The 24,389-nt window shown below is 36.1% G+C and overlaps 2 protein-coding genes and 1 long non-coding RNA gene across 4 annotated transcripts; 2 read left to right on the forward strand and 1 right to left on the reverse strand.

Moving 5' to 3' along the window:
* Positions 1 to 1,622: 1,622 nt before the first annotated feature.
* Positions 1,623 to 5,655, reverse strand: LOC115920868. Its single transcript, XM_030977569.1, has 4 exons — positions 5,582 to 5,655; positions 5,252 to 5,320; positions 4,535 to 4,630; positions 1,623 to 3,733 (listed from the first exon to the last, which is right to left on the reverse strand). The coding sequence occupies exons 2-4, from the start codon at positions 5,308 to 5,310 to the stop codon at positions 3,469 to 3,471; spliced, it is 420 nt and encodes a 139-aa protein (XP_030833429.1). The 5' UTR covers positions 5,311 to 5,320; positions 5,582 to 5,655; the 3' UTR covers positions 1,623 to 3,468.
* A 5,095-nt stretch (positions 5,656 to 10,750) lies between these two features.
* LOC100892377 lies at positions 10,751 to 15,880 on the forward strand. Its single transcript, XM_030977570.1, has 5 exons — positions 10,751 to 11,226; positions 12,758 to 12,827; positions 13,490 to 13,776; positions 14,682 to 14,751; positions 15,445 to 15,880. The coding sequence occupies exons 1-5, from the start codon at positions 10,848 to 10,850 to the stop codon at positions 15,524 to 15,526; spliced, it is 888 nt and encodes a 295-aa protein (XP_030833430.1). The 5' UTR covers positions 10,751 to 10,847; the 3' UTR covers positions 15,527 to 15,880.
* Positions 15,881 to 21,831: 5,951 nt separating this feature from the next.
* Positions 21,832 to 24,093, forward strand: LOC115920871. Of its 2 annotated transcripts, XR_004062584.1 has the most exons (3): positions 21,832 to 22,122; positions 22,458 to 22,535; positions 23,896 to 24,093. It is a non-coding gene; the product is annotated as an uncharacterized LOC115920871 (long non-coding RNA). The 2 variants fall into 2 exon arrangements; XR_004062583.1 differs by lacking the exon at positions 23,896 to 24,093 and having other exon boundaries at positions 22,458 to 22,574.
* Positions 24,094 to 24,389: the final 296 nt, after the last annotated feature.

The following is a 24,389-nucleotide window of genomic DNA, read 5'->3' on the forward strand; positions in this document are numbered from 1 at the left end:
AAAAGGTAAGAAAGAGTAAAGACGGATTGAGGACGGTAAACCCCAAACAAGAGACTCCAAAGATCTACCCCAGAATCCTCTCACCGGCACCAGAGTTGCCTAGGCCAATGATGGCCGAGAAGATTGCGCAATGTACCGCGCCGGTCTGGCAGGAAGGTGCCAATTGCGGTGAGGGGTTTTCATGGACCAGTAGATCTGAGATTATATTATCCCAAAAAAAGAGATGAATATGAATTGACAAATAGTACCAAAAATAGAAGAAGAAAAAAGAAATAAAGTGAAAGGCGTAAATATTCTAAAAAAGAATGAAACGCCGATAATACCAAACAACAACAACAACACAAAATCTAAAAATTTGATAGAAATCAGAAATAACTGGTGGATTTTTTTGTCTTATCATATGTTATAGGTCCAGAGCGACACCTTTAACATATATAACAACATGAAGGGACATGGCTAAAGGGAAAGTGGAGAAATAAAAATAAATAAATTAAAAAAAATATTAAAAATTGTTGTATCAGTATACTATAATGAATAACAGTAGTGAATTAATTTAACATCTTACTTGATTCATACTTGTCCATAATGCAGTGTTTTTCAGTATTCTTATTTTGGTACTGCATGCAATTGTAAAGTTTAAAAAAAAAAGTGATTGTAACTTCTTGTAAATAAGTTGTGTTCTACAGTGCCTGTGTATTGCATGACCTACGTCAGTACGTGATAACGTGTAAATGTGTAAAGACATAAGATTTTAATATAATTATAGTAATGCTAAAATGAAGATACATAACATATTTGTATGGTGTACATTGAAAGCTTTATTCGGCCATAACTAACAGTTAAATTTACACAACATTATTCAGATGAATACAAATTATACTTGCTGTACTGAAGGCAATATTTAAACGTGATGTTGATTCCAACCATTGCATACAAACAGATCATGTGTATTAAAAAAGGCACATTTTTATTTAGCATCTATCGCTATGACAACTTTAACCGTCGTCATTAAGAAGGAGCAATATACTTTATTTGTATACCACCATGTCTTGTTACTTATTAGTTACTGCTTATTTATATACATCTTATCTTGTGTCTTTCATAAAAACTTGACATTCTCTATAGGCAATGTGTAGATAAGTTTACCAAAGAAAAGTATCTATAACAGTAATGTTTCTACGCGCTTGACAAATATACTATTACCCCGGTCATTTGATTCAGTGCTTGCCCGCACACAATGTTTTGACTAGTACGTGATCATACAAATTTTGCCGAGAAACTGCCTACTAATTGATATATTTGGTAAATTATTATATCTATTTGGACTTGATAGATATAACGCATGTGTCGCGCACTTGTGCGTAGTCCCATATACATCTTTCTGTGTACAGTGCTTGTAACTTTACCAAGACTGGGCCAATTTTTTTATCATTTCGATGATTCTAGAACCTTGCAGTACACACCAAGACTTATATGCTAGATGATCAACCTTTTCTGATCGATTCCACAACAATCTTTTCACAATGCAGTCGCATGACCATAACTGGTTTTATCTTTTAAGTTTCACTTCTTACTTTATATATAAATGCTTTAAAAATTGTCTGAGTGATTCTTTTCCTTAATGTGTACGAGTATACATGTATACATACTCCATATCGATCTCAAATCCTGAATCATATCAGTTTCAGCACAAAATTAAGTATAGTTAGGTACATATATGTCTTTCATCTTCCCTAATGCTCGACTATGAATATCACCTCAAGTGATTAACATCCAACATCAGGTTTTTCAAAAAAATAGCACAGACATTTCAAAACTGGTCATGTCCTATACGCACACAAAAGACAATTCTGCGTTGTGTGTACTGAGTTTCATATGAATCGATCAAACTACTTCCAATAGTTTGCTCACATACTTATTTTACACACTGCACATGCATTGAGTTTTATACTGTTATTATAATGCCTCATCAAAGATACCAAAACTATAAAATTGCTAAAACTTGGAAAGAATATGCTCCACAAGATTATTAAAACAAAATTGTATTCTTTGTGCAAAGCTTGGTTACCATGGAGGTACCTTAACAGACAGACACAACAAATGTGTCTTGCACACCCTCGGGTCAATCGGTATACCAAGTTTTATTACAATTTGCGTAAAAATTGGAAAAAATTTGACCCAGTTTTTTACAATAGACCAACAGAAAGACTCGCCTGCCCAACTGTATCCTTATTCCTTTATACACCCTTTCAAACTACAAAGTAGTTACAGGCAGCATATCTCTTGATGGTATAACCTTGAACCGCAATACTTTGGCGTTGAGCTGATTCACGTTCATTGATTCAAATGATGCATGAAACCAACTGTTTTGCTGTCTTGTGATCATTTCTCTTTTCGCTTGCATTATTTTAGTCACATTGATTGCATTAAACAAAAAATGAAGACTATTTACAATAAGATATTCTACAAATCTTTCTTCTGTCCATGTTGATTTTCAACAGGTTCCGAAGTATAGTCTTTTTCATGATCGACTGTCACCTCAGTTACATGCACAGTCACTAAAACCAAACACATTGTTGACTCATGGTTTGACCTCTTGGCTGTAAATTTTATAATTACTACCGTAACTTCTTCAAGGAATATAGGTTGCCAAATAGATACAAATTGAAATATCCACCATTTCCACATGAGCAAGCACTGATTTTATCACAAATTATGAATTGTATAAATCACATAGAGCTTTTATACACTGATGTCACAATTTGTCTTTTATATTTCTACATTTCTTCCATTTGTAAACTTGCCAACCTCTTATTGCAATACAATATACAAGTGCCAAGCATGGTGGCTAATCTAGCAACAATAACAATTTATTTCTGGTACATGTATATCATGCGTTATGTGACTTTTTTTTTATACTGATAGATAACCACATCCCCATGATCCCCAGGGACACTCTAGTATCAAGTTTGGTGGTATTTTGTCAAAGGGTCTCTGACATATCAAGAATACATGCTCGTAATGCTAAGCCATGCAATCTTTCACCTCCGGACCACAAAATCATTAGCAACCAAATGAGTCCAAAATGTTAAGTTCCAACCAATCCTCAAGATAGCCTAAAAACATGCCACATGGACAAATTAAATCGAGGCGATTAAGAGTCTTGCATGCAATCATGCAACAATGAACCTCATTTGACCTTTGACCTACTTATGTGACCTTCAACTCCAGAATATCATGGAGGCAAATAAAGGGCATCTACCAATCAAGTATGGTTACAAACAGATGCAGGGTTGGAAAGTTAGCAACCCTAATTGATTTTTGCAGGTAAGATTTCACATTAGACTTCATTCAAATTTGTGTACAGTCACGGAGGATGGACGGAAGGACGACATTTGGATCCCTTAGTCTCTGCTCGAAAAAAAGCAGTTCTCAAGTCAGACAATCCCAAATGTTCACTACAGAGGATTACATGGATTTCTCTAATAGGCCTAGTCTCCTGGCTAGGATCACATCAACTTGTGGTGGAGGAAATGGTGCAAGCCGGGGCCTTGTGTGTCTAGGGTCATCAGGGAGCAGAACAGCCTTCGAGAACAGTGGTCCTTGGTCCTGTTCTCTGCGTTCCAGTATCGCACCGATGAGTCCTTGTACATACATGTAGGGGTAGGTCTTGGGGACCTTCTCCTTCCGGGCCACGTAGTTGTTGGCACGCTTTGACCATACTGCAACATATCTGTATCATAAAATAAAAGAACATGCAAAATGTAACAAGTTGCATTATATGCACACTCATTCTTGTCAATTGGAAATGATTCATATCTCTTAAAGATAAACTTGAGTTCTGGTAAAAAAAGAAAATGAATTCTCACAGAATCTAACGAAACTTACACTGAATGTTCAAGATTACAAATAAATGTCATGTGCCAAACAATTTTGGAAGAAAATGTATACTGGCTGAGTAATGAGCATAGAAAGATAAGGAAATCAGGGTAGTACTAGCCCCGACAGGCCGACACCATGTGTGTTGTCCCATATACATCTTTCTGTGTAAGTGATTGTTACTTTACCAAAACTCTGCCAAATTTATGATGATTTTGATGACTCCAGAACCTTGCATTACACACCAAGTATATTATTACACTGAATCCAAGTCCGCATTTAGGGTCCAAAATCAGCAGCATGATTGACAAACCATCAGCTTACAGTCCGTCATCTACATAATTTAGATGTGCGTCGTGTACAGGGACAACTTTTTTAGATGACGTCATATTTTGGCGATTTAAAAGGGGCGTTCCCAGGAAGGACAATTAGATATTTAATAATTTCCCCAAAATTGATAAATTTCATGGGAAAGAACTGCCAATTCGGATTGCCCTGTCCAACTACACAGGGAAAACAAAAAATCATGTTTTTTTTTTTTTACTCCACCCACTTTGGATTGCCTTGTCCATCTAAAAAAAAATGTACAAATAAAAATAGGAAAAACAAGAAAGAAAAGAAAACCTTTTTTTCTTTCTTTCTAATTTCCACTCACTTTGTATTGCCTTGTTCATCAATCTGGTCGGGCCTGTCCTTGTGTGCCATGTAGTCGATGACCGCAAGCAAATTCCTTGCCCGGTTTGCTGGGTAGCTGGATGGATAAGACAAACAATTGGTATTACCACTACCATGATGAATGAATAGTAAATGCTTTAGACAAATCTCAGACTCATTGGCCCGTAGTCACAAAGGAGGTTTGTAGGAGGTTTGTACAAACCATGGTTTGACGATGGTTTACATCTATGGAATGCTGCTCGCATACCGTAAATTGTAAATTAACATTGTTAACAAGTATGGAGTTTACATTCCTTCTCCATCAGTTTACAAATGGCATTCCATAGATGTAAACCTTGGCCAAACCATGGTTTGTACAAACCTCCTTTGTGAATACGAGCCATTCACTTCAGTTCTGGATTTGTGTTGTAAATTATTGACTCTTAATTAAAGGTAGTTACATTTCCCTGCTACAACCACTCCAACTTGACTTAACATCAGGTACCGACACAAGTACGATACAAAGTCTGCTGTTTCAAGACTCTGCATGCATCCAAAAGTGATTTCAGCATTTAGATGTCATTCATAATTTCTCATTAACTTTGCTATTTGCTTCAAAATATGATATTGTAACTGTAACCGTACTGTAATGATATGTTTCAACTTTTCCACAGACAATCTTACTTCAAACATACAAAATGATACTAAAAATACTTACTCAAAGGAATACCGCTTGGAAGCATACATCAGTATATGGTTGTGGAAACAGTCGAGCATGCTGGTGTGCCTAAGGAATTATGAAAACAAAATAAAAACTGATATAAATGATATAAATGATAGGGCATTTCATTATTTTCATACCACAAAATCAATATTGAAAATCCCATGTCATACACATGAGCAAATAAGATGCATTATCTTGACCTGCTGATTTTATAGGTCATAACCGAAAAAGAGCTCAATCTTGCAAACATGTACGTAATGAACGCATTCTCATTAAATTCCTCTCAATTTACAGAGCCTTTCGTACATGTATACAGAATCCTACCTGAAGCGAGCAAATCAGCAGAGTAGGCCAAGTTCTCCATGAATTTGCGGTCAAAGGTGACTTGTACTATTCACCTGCTACAAATGTAATTCCCCTACTGCTGCTTGGAATTTCTTCGCTGGGGATGGATTGTGTTGTCTGTTCTTCATATCTGTAAAAAGTGAAGAAATGAAAGTCATTCACAAAGTAAAAAACATTCAGATTTTAAATCACCAAAAGAAATTATTTTGAAGATGGCATTCTCTAATAATTATCACAGCTAGCCAGATTTGGAATTTGCTTGACTAATAACTGATGCATTGGTTCTCTGTCATGTATGTGAAGTTGAGACACTCTTTGGTAGAGATAAATATAGATGAGACAGTCACATCTCAAGCAAGCTATAGTATAACCTTGTCGACTTTTAAAAAGAGCAGGATGTTTACCCGGTTGACTAGCCCTGCACGTCATCATTACAAAGAAAACTGCAGTTGTAACGAGGGACATTAAAGGTAGGGTCTATTACAAAGTTTTGGGAAATTTTGAAAATTGGGTGGATAGTGATTCTTTACAATTTTGATATATTTGGATGCCCCTGTGGAAGTATTATAAGCACTAGAAAATTTAGCTCCTAAAACAAGTTCTGCTTTCGAAAAAAATTGAATATAAAAATTTACCGGTGCTCCCGGTAAATTTTGATAAATTTAAAATAGCGCCTACGGTCGTACAACGGTAGCTGCTACCATAAAAATCCCGGAATATGTAGTTGTGATATATAATTTCAAAAAGGTAATAGCCAATCGGTCAATTGTAGCTTGTTGTATAGCTGAATTAATATATTGACCTTGAGAGAGAGTTATAGTATACCCCATAAAGAGATTATTATTTACAATTTCATCACTTTAGACTCGATTTCAACGCGACAACGTTCACTGAATATTGTAGGATCGCATATGGCAATATGCTTCCAATATTTTCATTTGAACCAAATTCATCCGGAGGTCTAGTGGAGCCAGACGTAGTCTCAGTGGAACAACCGACGATATAGAGACTGAAGCTTTCGGTCTACTGTAGACCTAGGCTAGACTATCAATATCATAATCATATGATTCATGAAATCTGAATTAAAAATCCAAGGCAAGAGCCAAGAGATAACCAAACGTAATTTCTTAAATTTGCCGATTCCATGCATCTAGTCTCTAGACTAGATCAAATTAAAACGGTAGGCCTACCCAATGCAGTGGGGCGTATATCATTTCAACTTACCTCTCAGTGAGCTGGCATAGCCATAGGGTCTATTGCATCCTCTAGACTCGGCAACGAGAAGGCCGCCTGCAGCTCGCGAAGTTTCTCCGCCGTACCCTGGCCTTGTTCACAGCCACTCCCGCGCCTCCTCTGGGCCGGATGGTCGAGCTGCCATTGCTTGTTTCTCTCCTTCCTCTTACCGTCTTACTTAGTCTTATTCCGATTTAGCGTAGCCTTAGCCTTGTCCTTAGGCTTAGCACTAGCTGAGTCCGAGTCGGCCATCGTCCGTGACCTCGAGCTCCTTTTCCAATCTCGATCTCGTTATCGTATTTCAATCTTGTCTGTAGCTGTCTAGCGTTCGATCGGCGCCGGTGATAATATGATCCGAGCTGTGTGTGTTATACTTTACGTGAAAGCAGCGTATTGGAATTGATCAGCTGTACTGTTTACTAGCGCGCGGTCGGATACCCGCCTGCTAGCTACCTGTACTGTACGTACCAACGAACTCAAACACTCGTTGTAAATACGCTGGTTGTTAAATGACATAGAGGGAGCTAAACACGTAAATTCAAAAAATAAACCGTCGAAAGTCAAAAGTGATGTCCGGACGTCAAACACTTTTATATAATGTTTTGAAAGCAAATTGCACATCAATTAGAGCATTTGATTTGGAATTATTACCATCTCCCATGTTTTTTTCGATGATCTTTCATATGGTACTGAAATAAACCAAATCTGTTTTGGAGGGGCACTTTGGAAATTACCAATACTCAACTATACCTTTAAGCCCATTGGTTTTAACTGGTATCAACTGGTCTAATAATATACCAATTATACGCCTATAGTGGCTTTCAAATGGAATCAACTTGTAAACTACACCCAGTTGGGTTTCAATATGTTCCAACAGGAAACAACTGGTCTCATTGTCCACTTTGGTTTTATGGGTTTTAAACTGGAATCAACTGGCAGATGTACCAGTAAGGCCTATTGTTTTTAATTGGTATCAACTGGTGTAACAATTTACAAGTATAGTTAATTGGTTTTAACTGGAATCAACTGGTTTGTTTTCAGCACGTGCCAGTAAGGTCAATGGGTTTCAACTGGGATATACTGGTGCATGTGAAATTACCAGTTGTGTCAACTGGTTTCAACTGGTACCAGTTGAATCCAGTTGCAACCAGTAGAATAAACTGGCACATATTCCAGTTCCGTCAACTGGATTCAACTGGTACCAGTTGATTCCACTAGATACCAGTTGAAAATCCAACTGGTTTCAACTGTTTTTTTGACCTGGGGATCAACCTTTTCTGGTCGATTCCACACAGTTTCTTTCACTATGCAATCGCATGACCAGAACTCAACTTCATCTTTAACTCCAGGGAGGGCCGAGGGAGCTCCGCCGCCCATGCCGACGCCTTCGGCGGTGGAGCTCCCTGGAGCTGAAGTTAGGTGTAGATATGTCCATAAATACGGCATATATAACTAGCAGCAGATCGCTTAGATCTAGTCATTATTGAGGGGATGGTTTACACGAATCTTACAAGATCTTGTAGATACAAATGAGTGTTGCTTTTTTCAGTTCATCATCTGAGAAGGGAGGAGTAGGGATCGAGCTGGGTAATAATGTGGATTTTGTGAATGCTTCACCCTTGGTCGAGGGGGAAGATCTCATCTGGAAGGTGTTTACAGATTAGATTAGGCCTCAGCTTGTTATGGAAGTCTTTTCTTAGACAGAAATAACCATCTGGTATGGCCTATGGGGAATTCTTTTTTAAATTAGTTTTTCTTTATTTAGACTTAACAGTTTTATATTAAAAAAATATAATTGGAAGAAAATAGATCTACTTTTTATATAATTTCAAAATAATGTTGAAAATCATTGTTAAAGATAAACTTTAGTACTGATAGTGCGATTGCATTGTGAAAGAAAAGGTGTGGAAAGGATCAGAAACAGTTGATCATGTAGCATGTAAGTATTGGTGTGCACTGCAAGGTTCTGGAGTCATCAAAATCATAATAAATTTGACCGAGTCTTGGTAGAGTAACAAGCACTGTACACAGAAAGCTATATATGGGACAACACACATGGTGTCGGGGCTAGTACTACCTTGATTTCTTCGTCTTTCTATGCTCATTACTCAGCCAGTATACATTTTCTTCCAAAATTGTTTGACACATGTCATTTATTTGTAATCTTGAACATTCAGTGTAAGTTTCGTTTGATTCTGTGAGAATTAATTTTCTTTTTTTTACCAGAACTGGAGTTTATCTTTAAAGGTAAAGACCAGTATTGGAAACGCCCCAATTTCAAAAAATGAAATGGAAGCTTTCATTACCAATCATGTGAAAGAATATGTTTTGACTAATACATTATGATAAAAAATTTGCCGGGAAACCGCCTACTAATTCATATATTTGGTAAATTTGTTTCTCTCATGGTCGTGTGAGAGATATAGGGTAGTCCCATATACATCTTTTTGTGTATAGTGCTTGTAACTTTACGAAGAATGGGCCAAATTTCTTATCATTTTGATGATTCCATAACCTTGCAGATGCTAGATGCTAGATGATCAACCTTTTCTGATCGATTCCACAACGTTTCTTTCACAATGCAATCGCATGACCATTACTGGTCTTTACCTTTAAACATCAAAATATAGTGACTTACTTTCAGCTAATCTGCTTGTTTTCTTGAAAAAATGTGTATGATGAGATCGGCAATAAAACAAAAACTCCAGGGGCCTATTGCAAAACCTTCCCTTACTAACCCTTCCAACCACCATTCCAATCAAGTACCTGATCATCAGGACTGTCTCCATCAGCTTTAGTTTGCCAAATAGCCTGCTATTTTTTATTCAGGAAGTTAGCCTGAACACGAAATAGTGGGCTATTTGGCAAGTGAAGACACAAATAATGGGCTATTTGGTCGGGGAAATCTTCCTAAGATATCTTGGGCTAGTTTGCAAAATAGCCCGCTATTTGTCCAGTGCGTCTTCACCAGCTCGAATGTGCGAACACTGAGCAAATTTCTTGAGCTTAAGTTTGGAGTTAATGAAGCCGCAATTTGTAACTTCGAGCTTATATCCCGGATCAGAAATAGCAGGCTATTTGGCAAACTTGAGCTGATGAGGACAGGCCTAATGAGCTAGATCTTAGTAATGAGTGTAAATGCAGATGGTTTTGCACAAGCTTGGCCTTCTGAATAAGCTAACTGCGAATCTCTTATTATCTCACATGATTCAGCATATAATTAATAGTCATTTCTGTACATTTTTGTAAGTTCTGTCATACCTTCGGTTCCTTTGTTTTTATGGGATTTCATTTTGGGGTTTGTTTTCATTTCACAAGTGCGTCTTCAGTATTTGATTTCAGGTGGATTCAGCACCTTATAAATCTCATATGGGAGGAAACTATTAAGAAGTCCATGAAATGGCTGATCAATCAGATAAAACTTCCAGTGACATAACTATCTTTCTTAAGTATAAATGAACTGTGTCGTGGAGAAAGTCCTGTTTTGTTGCGTGTGTATTACCGGTAACATGCAGCCTCACTTATTAATGAAAATAATAATAATACAGGTTTGTTATATTTCACTTTAACATTAACTGACCAAAGTCCTTACAGTAGCTATTATTATTACCCCGGTCACTGGATTCAATTAATATTCTGCATATTACAGTGCACATTATCCACTCCCTGGGGAGCATTCTTGACAGACAAGCACTTGCTAATCCAATCACAATGAAGTTTGCATCCTACGGGGTACCCATTTAACACACCTGGGTGGAGAGGAGCAATCCAGATTAAATGCCTTGCTCAGTGAAATAAGTGCAGTGCTGGGGGCTTGAAGCAATGACCCACTTATCAGTGACACTTATGTATCTTTCTTTTTTTTCTACTTCATTTTAGGTTATATGGATATACCTAGCAGAACTGAGGAAATGGAGACCGTCAATCCTTTAAGGGGTACTCCCCTCCCCCAAAAGAGTTCTATGACATTTATCTACTTTCGGCATCAAATAAAACATCATATTTTCTAAAGATGAAGAATCTTATTCATGGGAATGGGTGGAAGATGACAACTCCTTTTGATAGTAAACTTGGCGAACCGGTATTAAAAAGCATTGAGAAGGACGTCTCTAACAGTTCACATGTGGTTTATCTTATCACAAAAGAGGATGGTGAGCATGAAAATGTAAATCACACCATGACAATTGAGATGGCGTTCCAGTCTCTCACAGACAAGGGCTTAGGAGGCAGAGTTATTCCTGTGTTCTGTTGCGATACATCTTTCGTCTCGCCAAAACTGAGGAGCTTGACTGGAGCAAACATTCACGATGAAGCGCTCGAAGAAAGATTGAGGAAGAGTATTGATATGAACATCAGGAAGGAAAGAGAAGAGGAGTACCGCTCAGGTTCAGGTGAGTTTCATGACTTAACTCTCTTGTTTATGGAGGTGTTCCAATATCTCACCCTGGCACTTACATCTTTTGGCAAAACACTAATCTAAATTGGTACCTGGCAATTACTGGGTTTATAATAATTGCAGGGGCCTTTTTTCCTTGCAAGCTTATTCTGGGTTGCCAAAACGCATGGCATCTCAAAGCCAGATTCTGAAAATCTGTCTAGCAGGGAAGGGGGGGGGGGGGGAAGGGATTTTAGAGCCCATTTTATAGCCTGCATGATTATGTTTGTATGAAAGGCCGTTTGGGCCACAGCACAGCAAACCCCCCCCCCCCCCCCCCAGATGACCCTTAAAGATGGGTAGGGGTTTTGAGGCTTGAGCAGCACACCTCTATCCAAACCAAATCTGACAACACCCCCCCCCCCCCCCCTGGGTCTAGCTAGGTCACTTCCTCTATCCCAGTGCCTTGCAAACTTTGGTGACATAGTCTCTGGCATCCCATCAAGGTCGCTGAACATTTTTTTCTGAAATCACTCATGGGTGACCGTCCATGAGCTATTTTCTGGTGCATTTTCATGCCATTCTTTCTGCCTTTCTATCTCCACTTAGCAAGATGCTACAGACTTCTAACAAATTGCTCTAGATTTTCCACGAGATGCTCTTTCATCTGGGACATAGACATGGGCATCAATGCATGCATATCATCCTAATATACAATTGCAGATTTAGTTTTATAACTGTTCTTGTATGCCCTCAACAATTCACAAGACTGACAAGGTTGTCGCTTGTTTATCATATTTAATCATAATATGATATCATGCAACATTTATGAAGTGCTTCGTACCACATTTTAAGTGCATAGGATGATAACAATAATGACAGGAAAGAGAGAGAGAGAGAGAGAGAGAGAGACAGAGACAGAAAGGCAGAGAGAGGGAGAGCGAGAGAGAGAGATCATTATAACAAAACAACATTTTACTCCTACTACTATTACTACTATTACTACTTCTAAGTTCTACTAAGTACTACATGTTTGATACTACTCTTACTACTATTACTACTACTACTACTCTAAAGAATGGTGAAGTGTGACGTCATCAAAAATCAATTTTTAGAATTTCTCAATTTTTTCTTCATTTTTTCCGAAAGAGCATAAAAAATAATGTTCAAATGTCGAAAACCAATTGAATATGTGAAGTATTGGCTGAGATATGACCATCTGAATAAATATATATCCTATGGGAACTCAGTGTTATGTTCTCTGGCTCCTAATGGTTAGGAGCCAGAGGATATATAACACTGAGTTCCTATATACATTGTACGTGTAGGCAATCTTTTTATTCAGATGGTCATATCTCAGTCAATACTTAACATACATGTATTAAATTGGTTTTTGACGTTTGGACATTATTTTTGATGCTCTTTCGGAAAATGAAGAAAAAAATGAAAAATTCTAAAAATAGATTTTTATGACGTCACAGCTTCGATACTCTATACAGCAATTCGTTATTTAACTGGTACTTTTTTCCTGATTTGAAAAATTATAGAACCATTGCAGGGTGCATCAAGTTCGCAGCCACAGCAAACATCACATCGAGTTACAGAGGAAATTCTAGAGTAAGTTATGATAATTTCTTTCACCTGTAATACTATCAGCATGGTTAGTAGACTCAGACTAAAATCACTAATGTCTTTGGAGGAGGGAAGGGCAAGAGGCAGTCTGCCCCCCCCCCCAATAAATTTGAAGAAAAAATTAACCGTCTATATTACAAAATGATTGTTAGGTAAATGATAATCGAATTGCTGTGAAAGAGTTTGGACATTATTTCCTTCAATTTTTTTTGCTTGGTTGCAATATAAGTTTGCAATTAACAACAAATCAAAATCCTAACATTTCAGATTAATAGTACATGTACATGTATATGGAGGAACTAAAATGTAACCATATTAATAATTTGGATTTATATAGTGCTTATAATAAATACAAAAACCATCTCTAAGCGATTTACAAATAGTAATCCTGTCATTGGGTTTATTTACGCACAATGTGCACCATCTCCACTCCCTGGTGAGTATTCCATGTCAGGTGCACTACAGTGTATATCCCGCCAAGCAAATTAGGGTCTGGGAAAGATTTTTTCGTTAAGCCATTGGCTACATTTTTTTCCTGACACACCCCCCCCCCCCCCCCCCCCCCCCCCCCCCCCCGTTTAGTCAGTACATGTGCCGTAATTAGAAACATACTAACATAATTTTTTTTAAAATATGATTTATTTAAGGATCGATTCAGGGAGACAGGAAGACCTTGACGAAAAACTGACCACTGTTGCTCGAAAAGTTTTCAAGCATGAAGATCTAGATTATCTTGGGAAGGCTCTCGGCTTTGAACCAGAAGATATCCAACGTTATGTCGACACAAACATGAAGAATGCACATATATCATACATGGGTACACTGTCAATGCTCCGAGACTGGAGAGATAGGCAAACTGAGGCCACAGAGTGTGAAGCCCTGAAGAATGTTCTAAAGAAAGCTGGTCAAATCCGTCTCGCTGATATCCTATTTGGTACGTATTGAGATGCAAATTCAAATTCTTCTCTTTTGAAGATTGCTTTGTTCCAATGAAATATATATGACAGCGTATCCAGACACCTATCCCTGGACATCCACCCCCCCCCCCCCCCCCCCGATAATCACCCCTAGGATAACCACCCCTAGGATAACCACCCTCTAGGACAACCACCCCCTATGACAACTACGTCGTCCGGGGTGTAGTTGTACTAGGGGGTAGTTGTCTGGGGGTAGTCCTAGAGGGTGGTTATCCTAGGGGTGGTTATCCAGGGGGTTGTTGACCAGTACATATACATACATGTAGTACCATTTCTAGGATAGCACATCAAAATTTAAATATCTACCCTTTACATTATATTCAGTACATTCTTTCAAGCCTATACAGTAACTCATTGACTACTGATTTTCACTGAAATTCACTCATTCCTATACGCATATACCAGGGACCACTTGGTTCCAGTAAACGATGATTTAAATGCTGTTCATGAATTAAAATGTTTGTTATTTCTATTGCTAAACTAATGATACTTTGTTTTTGCATAAATTTGGTCAGGCAGGCAGTCTGACAGCTGAGTGTTCATGAGACTGACATTGTCAATCTATGTCTGTACAGTCTAGTTTAATTTGGAGATGACTAAGATCATCTTGCATCATAAACTGTACATACCATCAAGATATATATTTAATCAAAAAAATGATATCATGCAACATTTATGAAGCACTTCATACCATATTTCTAAACGCATAGGATGATAACAATAATGACAGGAAAGAGAGATAGAGAGAGAGAGATCATTAACAAAACAAAATGTTACTCCTACTACTATTACTACTTCTTCTCTTTACACAGCAATTCGTTATTTGACTGGTACTCTTTTCCTGATTTGATTTTTTTTGTAGATCCATTGCAGGGTGCATCAAGTTCACAGCCACATCAAGCATCACATCAAAGTAAAGAGGAAATTCTGGAGTAAGTTATGATAATTTCTTTCACCAGCAATACTATCAGCATGGTTAGTAGACTCAGACTGAGATCAGAACATGTGCAGGTGTAAACCTGAAATCACTAATGTATTTAGAGGGGGGAGGGCAAGGGGCAGTTTGGCCCCCTACCCCAACAAATTTTGAAGAAAAAAAATAAACAGCTATATTACATATAGAAAATATTGTAAGGTAAATGGTAATCAAATTGCTGCAAAAACAGCATGATTAGAGTGTGGACATTATTTCTTTAAATAATATTTTGCTTGATTGCAATGTTAGTTAAAAACAAAATGTAGATAGCTGAAGAGTAGGGAGAAACAGGGCTTACTAGTCTTATGATTAAAGCCCAATAGAGATAATTGAATGCTGTCAGTATGCTATGAATTAAAACCATTCTGAGGCTCACCCGCAAGTAAATAATGATTGAATAATCACTGTTGCTAATGGTGCAAGTGAAATCACATCAAAATCAAAATCCTAACATTTTGAATGGAGAGGACATGGAGAAAAAAAAATGTAACAATAATAATTTGGATTATTATGGTGCTAATAATTAATACAAAAAAACACATCTCTAAAGCGCTTTACATATATCACGTTTAGCTGTGTAGCCATTGGTGTCCCTGTTGTCAGTACATGTAATATACTCAAATGTTTTTGTTAATATGATTTTTTTAAGGAACGTTTCAGGTAGACAGGAAGACTTTGACGAAAATCTGATCACCATTGCTCGAAAAATTGTCAAGCACGAAGAGATATAAAACTCGGGAAGGGTCTCGGCTATGAACCAGCAGATATTGAACGCTATGTCAACACAAACATAAAGAGTGCACATGTATCATACATGGGTACACTGTCAATGCTCCGAGACTGGAGAGATACGCAAACCAAGGCCACAGAGTGTAAAGCCCTGAAGGATGTTCTAAGGAAGGTTGGTCAAATTCGTCTCGCTGATGAGCTATTTTGTACTTCATGAGATGCAAATTATGCTTCTCTATTGAGTACTACACTGTTCCATATATGAAAGTATAATGTCTGAGTAGCTTAAAGGTATTACAAAGTTTCGGTATGGGGTCATGATTTTCTTTCAAATTAACATATTGGAGGCATATGCGTTCCTACAATATTCATTAATCGTTGTCGCGGTTGAAATCGAGTATAAAGTTATGAAATTATAAATAATAAACTCTTTAAGTTGTATAGCTCCCTCTCAAGGTCAAGATATTAATTTAGCTATGAAACAATGTTTCTTGACTAAAATCGACCGATTAGCTATTAACTCTTTAAGTTGTATAGCTCCCTCTCAAGGTCAAGATATTAATTTAGCTATGAAACAATGTTTCTTGACTAAAATCGACCGATTAGCTATTCCCGTTTGGAAAGTATATATCACAACTACATATCCTGAGATTTTCATGGTCGCAGCTACCATTGCACGGCCATAGACGCTATTTGAAATTTATCAAAATTTAACGGGAGCATGCACCAATAAATTTTATATTCAATTTTTCTTGAAAAACAGAAGTGTTTTAGGGGCTAATTTTGTTAGTGCTTATAAACATCCATAGGAGCATCCTAATATATCAAAATTGTAAAGATTCACTATCCACCCAATTTTCAAAATTTCCCAAAACTTTGTATACCGGTAACCTTTAATTAAAGTTCCCCATTGTTGGTGCCTTGATGTACATAGTAACATTTCTAGGATCTAGGAAAGCACATCAAACTTTAAATATCTACCCTTTACATTATATTCAGTACATTCTTTCAAACCCATGCAGTAACCTGTTGAGTACTGAATTTCACTGAAATTCACTGCCTGCCATACGCTTAACGCAGGGACCACCGCTTGGTTTCGGTAGACAATGATTTAAATGATGTTCTTGAATTAAAATGTTTGTTATTTCTAATGATATTGTAATAGTATTTTGTCTTGCATAAATGTTTATGTAATTTGTAAGAAAATATTTTCCACATGTTTCATATATATTTTTTCTTCTTCTGAAATACGACCTATGATTACAAATTTAAACATTGCTGCACTCTGAAGGGAAGTCATCAAAACAGAATCAAAAGTATCGTGCATGCTTCTGTACTTAAGCTTGATCTAAGATGATATAATTCACTTTTTTAGTACCGGTACTTAAAACATTATAACAAATATTGTGGAGAAATCAACTCGAGAGCTATATCAACACCCCTTCTATTGGTCATAGAAACCATGTTCAGATTATGTAATATGTCATTCAAATGTTCACATATTTCTTACGATCATACTTTTAACATTACTAGAATTCAATATTGATACATGCCAAATGTGCCTCAGAAAAATGACCACATTCCTGGTAATGTTTATAAAAGGAAATTCATGTTAAATTTGCTATGTGATGGTATCTACACAGGTACATGTATATAAATGTATTTGCAAGTGCAAATCCAGTTGTGATTGCTGCTTTTATATTATAATTATATTATAATAAAGGAATCCTGTATTTGCTACAACTTTTTTAAATTTGAAGATCATAGCTAACCCTTTAAAGGACAGCCTCCAGGCTTTTTAAGGTGTGGCTTGAAACTATTTTATTGTAAATATTATTAACCCCGCAATATTTCTTTTATCAAAATTTCTATGTATTATTTTATTGCATTTTATGCAATTTTGTACTTTTTATTCCATCAGATTTATATGCAGGTAGGTTATTTTCATACAATCATTTTATCATGGTTTGTAAAATGGAGACGAAATGAAATGAATTGAAATATACATGCTCTCTAATCTGATACATTTATACTCTTTGCTATGAACCAATCTCATAGATTCAAAAGAAATACAAAATTTACATTACAGGGTATAAATCATATGAATCGTGATGAAATTAGGCAGTGTAATTATATTTGAAACTTTAGCAAAATATAGAAATCCAAATTAAAGATTCAAGGAGGTATTCCAGAGGACTATAACTAAATGTCTGTTTAACTGTTATATTTATGATGATAATTTTCGTCACTGAAACTTTCGCCAAAGGTGAAGTGAGGAAAAGCACTATTATGACCAGAATTCACCAAGGATTCTGTCATTCTGATTTACTGTACATTAGGGCAAAATTCCTGATCAATAATATGTCTCTCCATTTCTTCTTCCTTTTTGTAGATTATGTTTATTAATAATAAAACAAAAACAGTTAAAACAGCAATTTGAAGAAGTTTACAAATGTTATTTCATAAATCGTCTAAGACTTATGTTGGACAACTTCACAGTATTAAACAAGACAAATATTCATGATAGTAAGTGCCATTTGATGAATATATAATCCATAGGCGAAAGAGAAGACTTTATGTTTGTTAAGTTTCAGACACACCCCATATATATTTGAACAGCTAAACAGTTCTCTGTCTTGATCGGAAAGGGTCTTTAATCGATGTTGTTAAACTGTAGAAATTATCTTCATTGTTTAAAGAAGACTTGTTTCATTGTAATACAAAGTAACTGAATTATGTGCATTAATTGCTTGCCAGCTAAACAGTACTCTTTCTTGATTGGAAATTAAGGGTCTTAATAATCGTTGTTAGCTAGAAATTGTTTTCATTGTAAAAGAAGAAGTGTTTTCATTGAGAAAAAAAAGCTTCATGCTCATTGGTGGCTATATTGCCAGTCTTCTAATTCTTGATTTTCTCTCAATTGACATAAATGAATTGATTGTAAACTTATGTAAAATCTACATACATGTATCGGTGGAATTACCACAACTTACTATAATGGCAATACCAAGAATCTTGTATGAAACATACTTATTTTTTATGATATGTAAATTGTTCACATGATGCATTACTTCTCATAGTTGTGTGAGTAAAAAGAAAATAAGACAATATACAATCTTTGATAGTATGCCCTTGTATCTTTTTATTTCTGTTGTCTAGGTCATTTTTGTAAATTGTGGAAGAGAAACAGGAGGAAGAGATAAAGAAGAAGAGATTAAAAAAAAAAAAGAGAAAATGTATCAATTACTCGTTAGCAATTCCGATATTAGATGAAGCTATAGAAGAAACTTTGAATTGATTCAGAATTGTGACTTGTTATACAACGTAAAGAAGAAATTAAAAAAGGGAAGAGATATACTTCTTGAGCAGAGTAATGGAGAGTGAAGAGATCCTGTTGAGCAAATATATAGAAGAGAGAAGGAAGAGATATGTGTCAAGAAAACAGATTCTTAAAAATTCAGGACGTTTGACATGATCGAGAGATAATTGTTCATCTTATGTTCTCTTAATTTAGTTCTAATCACAGAATTATCTAGTTTTACACTTTCATTACCCATCTCGTCTCGCGTGTAAAGTAGCATCCCCTCTTGAATCTCTTCATCTTCTATCTCTATTATATTGGTCAGCTCTCCTTTCACATTCCTAAAACATGCCTTCGTGTAAGTCATTTTATTATTTTATCTTTTTTTCCATTTCGATCTGCAAATCTCAAACCATTCTAAACAAAAAGACACATACATAATAATTTTGTGTTTATAATATGTGTACATGTATTTCGATGAACATGTATTTGCTTTGATATAAATATCGTCGACGCCAACGATGGTTTACTGCACACTCGCGTTGAAGAATTAACCCAGAGCTTGTCTCGTTCGAGTATCTGGTACGTCAACAAGGCATAGTTTGGTGGATCTACTCATTCAGGGTGTGGTCCTTCACAACATCTGGGCCCTGGCCCTGTGGGAAGAAGAAAAAGGAAAGCATGGGTACCGCAAATTGTACTGCGAGTAGTACTGTAGTAGTACCCAGACGCGGATCCAGGATTTCTTATGGGGGGGGGGGGGGGGGGGGGGGTTGCCCAAATTTGAAATTATGCGAGCCAAATACAGTATTGGTACGTAATAGTGAGTACGTAATAGTACACACAACAACAAAATCCCCATCACCCCACTCTTAGATGCAGGCCCGCTGAACGTTTCTTGGCGCGGGTCCAAGGGCAGAGCCCCCGGAAACTCAGGGGGTATAGGCATTTAATTACTGTCAGATGAGCATATTTTGATACTCTATTAATTTGTGAAACTGGCAGGACACAAATTGGTGCTGTGTCCAGGGGACGGAGCCTCCAGAAGCCCAGGGGTTTTATACATTAAATTATCGTCAGATGAGCATATTTTTATACCTTATTTGTGACACTGGCAGGTCACGAATTGGCCTGGGGTTCAGGGGGCGAAGCCCCCGGAAGCTCAGGTTTTTTTTAAACATTAAATTAATGTCAGATGAGCATATTTGCAATGACGACCTTCGTCATTGCCTTGTTTTCGTTCACATTCTGCCCCATTAATATTCTCCTTTTCCTCCTTTTCCTTTTCCTTATCCTTATCCTTATCGTCAGGAAATCGCATTCGTTTTGCACGTAGTGTTTGTTATTCCTGGTTCGGTGCTTTTCTCATGTCCTTTTCCTTTCAAATTTCATAGGCATGGTCTCTAACATCTCATCAAGGTCACTACATTCTTTGATTTTCGACATCACTCATGCATAACCGTCCAGGCGCCATTTTGTCCGTTTTTGGTCCATTTTAAGGCCTTTCTATCTTCCTTCCTATCTCCACTATCCTAGATCCTACAAACTTCTAACAAATTCCTCTAGATAGTCTAAGAGATGTTCTTTAATCTGCGACGCATAACCTGCCCTTCAAAATGCCATCTTCGTACTCAAAATTCAAATCTGAAACCGACTCCGTCAAAAATCTCTCAAATTCTTGAAAAATTGACCCCTAAATAATCTAAAACTGCCATAACTTTCTCATATAAATTCCGTTTTGTATTTAAATCTTACAGTATCTTTATCTCATAATTGCACATAGCCATGCCAAATTTCACGCTCCAATAACTTTGCAAAACATAAATAGCGCCCTCTAAAATTCTGGGAATTGGCTTTCTTTCTGTGGCCGCCCTAGTAGTTTTGTGTGTTGCGAAAATATATTTTTCCCCTATTTTTTTCCTATTTTTTCCCTATTTTCTGGAAATTCAGACTATTTTTTCCCTATTTCCTTCAAGAAAACAGGAAAAAAATAGGGCTATTTTTTTCCTATTTTCAAGTACAAACTATTTTTTCCCTATTTTTTTCACCTATATTTTTTTTCAGACTATTTTTTTCCTATTTCCTATAAGAAAACAGGAAAAAAATAGTCCTATTTTTTTTCCTATTTTCAAGCACAAACTATTTTTCCCCATTTTTTTTACCTTCAACTTTTGTGGACTATTTTATTCCTATTTTTTTAAAAGAAAATAGGAAAAAAATAGTTCTATTTTTTCCTATTCTCGAGTACCAAACTATTTTTTCCCTATTTTTTCACCTTCATCTTTTTCAGACTATTTTTTGCCTATTTTCTCCAAAAAAATATGGAAAAAATAGGACTATTTTTTGCCTATTTTTTCATCTTAATCTTTTTCAGACTATTTTTTCCCTATTTTTTCACCTTAATCTTTTTCAGACAATTTTTCCCCTATTTTTTCACCTTTATCTTTTTCAGACTTCTTTTTACCTATTTGCGAGTACTATTTTCTTCCTATTTTTTGCACTTAAAGTTTTTATGACATGATACAAATTTGTAAACTATTTTTTGTCTATTTTCTAAACTTGCATATTTTCATTGTTTATGACTGGCATCCTATTCAAAAAGCCCGCTTCTCCTGCCATTATCTCTGTTGTTCATTTTGCGACTTATTGGTGGTTTTTAGCTGTGGGGTCACATATTGAATAGTGAGCTCAAAGATGACCATAAATAAACAATGTGTAAAAAGAAAATGTACGAAATTTCAATTTTGTTCCTTTATTAATATTCTTGATTTTATTTACAAACTATAGTAGTGACTAGTGCACTCAAAGATAACCATACATAAACCATGTGTAAAAAGAAAATGTACACATAGAAATTTCAACCAAAAAAAAAATCTCCTTTATTAATAGAAAAAAAAGCATTTGATTCGATCGAGATATTCCCGTTCTATGTGTGTGCAAAGTTTCAACGTAGAGGACAGTACGCAAGTACTGTATGTAATTTGAAAATTCCCCGTTATATTTTTCCCCACTGCTGTGCGCATCGGACTTTTGCTGATTTTCGTTCATCAAACGTCTCCAAATCACACCAAAATGTCTTCCAGCAATTATTCTAGCGATGAAATTTCATCAAGAGATAGTGACTCCTCATACTCCGATGCCTCCTTATCCCATTTTAGTGATTCTTCCCACGAAAATGAGCCCGACAAATGTTCAAAATATTACTACTAGATCTAGTCCCACTCGTAGAGAAACTAGTTTGTTGTCGAATGACGGATCATCGACGAGCGGAACTGGCCCCAGAAAACAGCTGAAAAGGTACGTTTATTTCTGAAACTTAATTATATTATGATATATATATTTGTATTGTGTCTGTTGTTGAATATAATGCTACTTCATAGACATAGTAGGCCTATAGAATGTTATTTTACGTATCAATATTCCCATGTAGTGTGGAGTGATCAGTGAAGTGTAGTGAATCTCCAAGTGCAGTGTAGTGTCTGTTAGTGAATGTAAACAAACGTGATTACAATAAATCCACGTAGAAATTTCAGATTTTGTACCATTACTACGTCTGTCAATTATATTGCCTTGCATGATATAATGTTTTGATGTGGTTTTAGGCTAAATTGTATCTCAAATTATTTTTCTAGGAATCAGAAAACACAACCTGCTAAAGCACCACGCAAGAAGAAGAGCAAGTCTTCCAAGTCCGAGAGTGTGTCTGCGAGGTATGTCCTTACTAAGTAGAAATCTAAATCTATTGTTGATAATTTTGTTTGGTTTATTTATTTCATGTTTGTTAGTTAAGATCTGACATCAAAATATTAGAGTAGTTTACCTCATCATTAGGCCATGTAAAATTGATTTCACGTTGATCGTCCCCGCCCGCTTCCTTTTTTCCGCCCGCCTCCTTATATTTGATATATTTTCTTTTTATTCAGAAAACAACACAGAATACTTACCATATGCATCTTTTCCACCTTTTCTTCAAATACGCTGTTCAAATATTCTTGTACAAACATACTAAGACTCTAGAAAAAATTGTATTGAAATGTAGAGTGGTTGATATGCTATATGATCGGCGATATGCTGAAGTGAAGCTGCGCTAAAAAATGATGCGATGATGCATGCGCTGCGCATGCATATATCGCATGTATATGCTTGAGTCGAGGAGCTAGCTAGAGATGAGTCGATCGAGTCGACTGATCATCGCATCGCAGATACCTCACGATAGCGCGGCCGCGCTCTAGCGCTGGATTTCAGACAGCATGCATGCGCGTAAATGCATGCATGCTGTCTGAAATCCAGCGCTAACATGTCATTCATGTAGATCTACATAAATGTTAAAACAACAATTACAAAATCAAAACAAAAATGACAATATATTTACAAATTACATATTTAAAATAAAGGCAACATTTAATATTTAAAAATAGACAAAAAGAAACCTGTTGAAGAAAGCCAAAATTGATATTTTAGGGCAAATCAAACTCACTACAGCAACGTTGGTTGATGTACATATTCAATTATATACTATTTGTACACGCGGCAGCCATCTTGGGAAAAATATCAAATATCAAATAACATGGTACATCCTCCTCCTCTTTTCAAAAAATCCGGACGATCAACATGTAATCGATTTTACATGGCCTTATGCTAGAACAATAATTTGCAGGTAGCACAAGTTCTACCTAGATCTAGATCTACATTATTTTTCTCTTTCCTTTTTATTTTTTTCTTCAACAAATTGTTCCTTTACTATTTTCTTTTCTGTGTTTTATGTTTTATTTTATGTATGTTCACCCAATATATCTAAGAATAAAATAACTCTAATTAATTGCCTACCTGAGTGGTTTACATTTCATGCACCTTGACAGCTCTTTGATGACTCCGTTGTTTCACCATCCGTTCATCGTCAGCCTGGCATCTTTTTTGCTATCATACTTTTGTACACACATGTTCTGTGCCTTTGAATTTTTCATTATGAAATACATAAATACTTGTACTAAGTATTAATTGCATGTTCATAAATGTACCAATGCATGATTATTCTAACCCCTAACTCACATTTCATTTATATCTTTACAGATCCATTGAAACTAATCAAGCTACAATGTACATGTAACGTACAACCACCATTCGATGCCTGTGAACAGCATGACCAACATCTGTATCCTTTACATTAGTATTTGTTTCCATTTTATTATGTAATTCTTATGTCTAATCATTGAGATTCATAGGCAAGTACAACATGTATGTGTACACAATGAGTGCCTGCATATTGTGAAGATAAAGGACCATGGTATACTTCGTAAAACTATTTGAAAATAGTAGCATGTAAGTCTGTCATTTTCTTGTTTATATATCTCAACTCAATGACATGACATGTCATTGATTTTGTAGTAAGTGTTTCTAGATTATGATGATTGTATTAAGATTTTGACAGTTCAATTGAGATTGAGAAAATTATGTAACATGTCAACTGTACTATAGAGCATGCATGCATTGTGGAAAAATCTGTTTTATGATTTATTTTATTTTGTTATCTTTGTAAATAACGAGAATTTTTTTTTTATTTGTCA

This window comes from Strongylocentrotus purpuratus, unplaced genomic scaffold (genome assembly GCF_000002235.5).
Source record: "Strongylocentrotus purpuratus isolate Spur 01 unplaced genomic scaffold, Spur_5.0 spur5_scaffold_1, whole genome shotgun sequence".
Classification (NCBI taxonomy): Eukaryota; Metazoa; Echinodermata; class Echinoidea; order Camarodonta; family Strongylocentrotidae; genus Strongylocentrotus; species Strongylocentrotus purpuratus.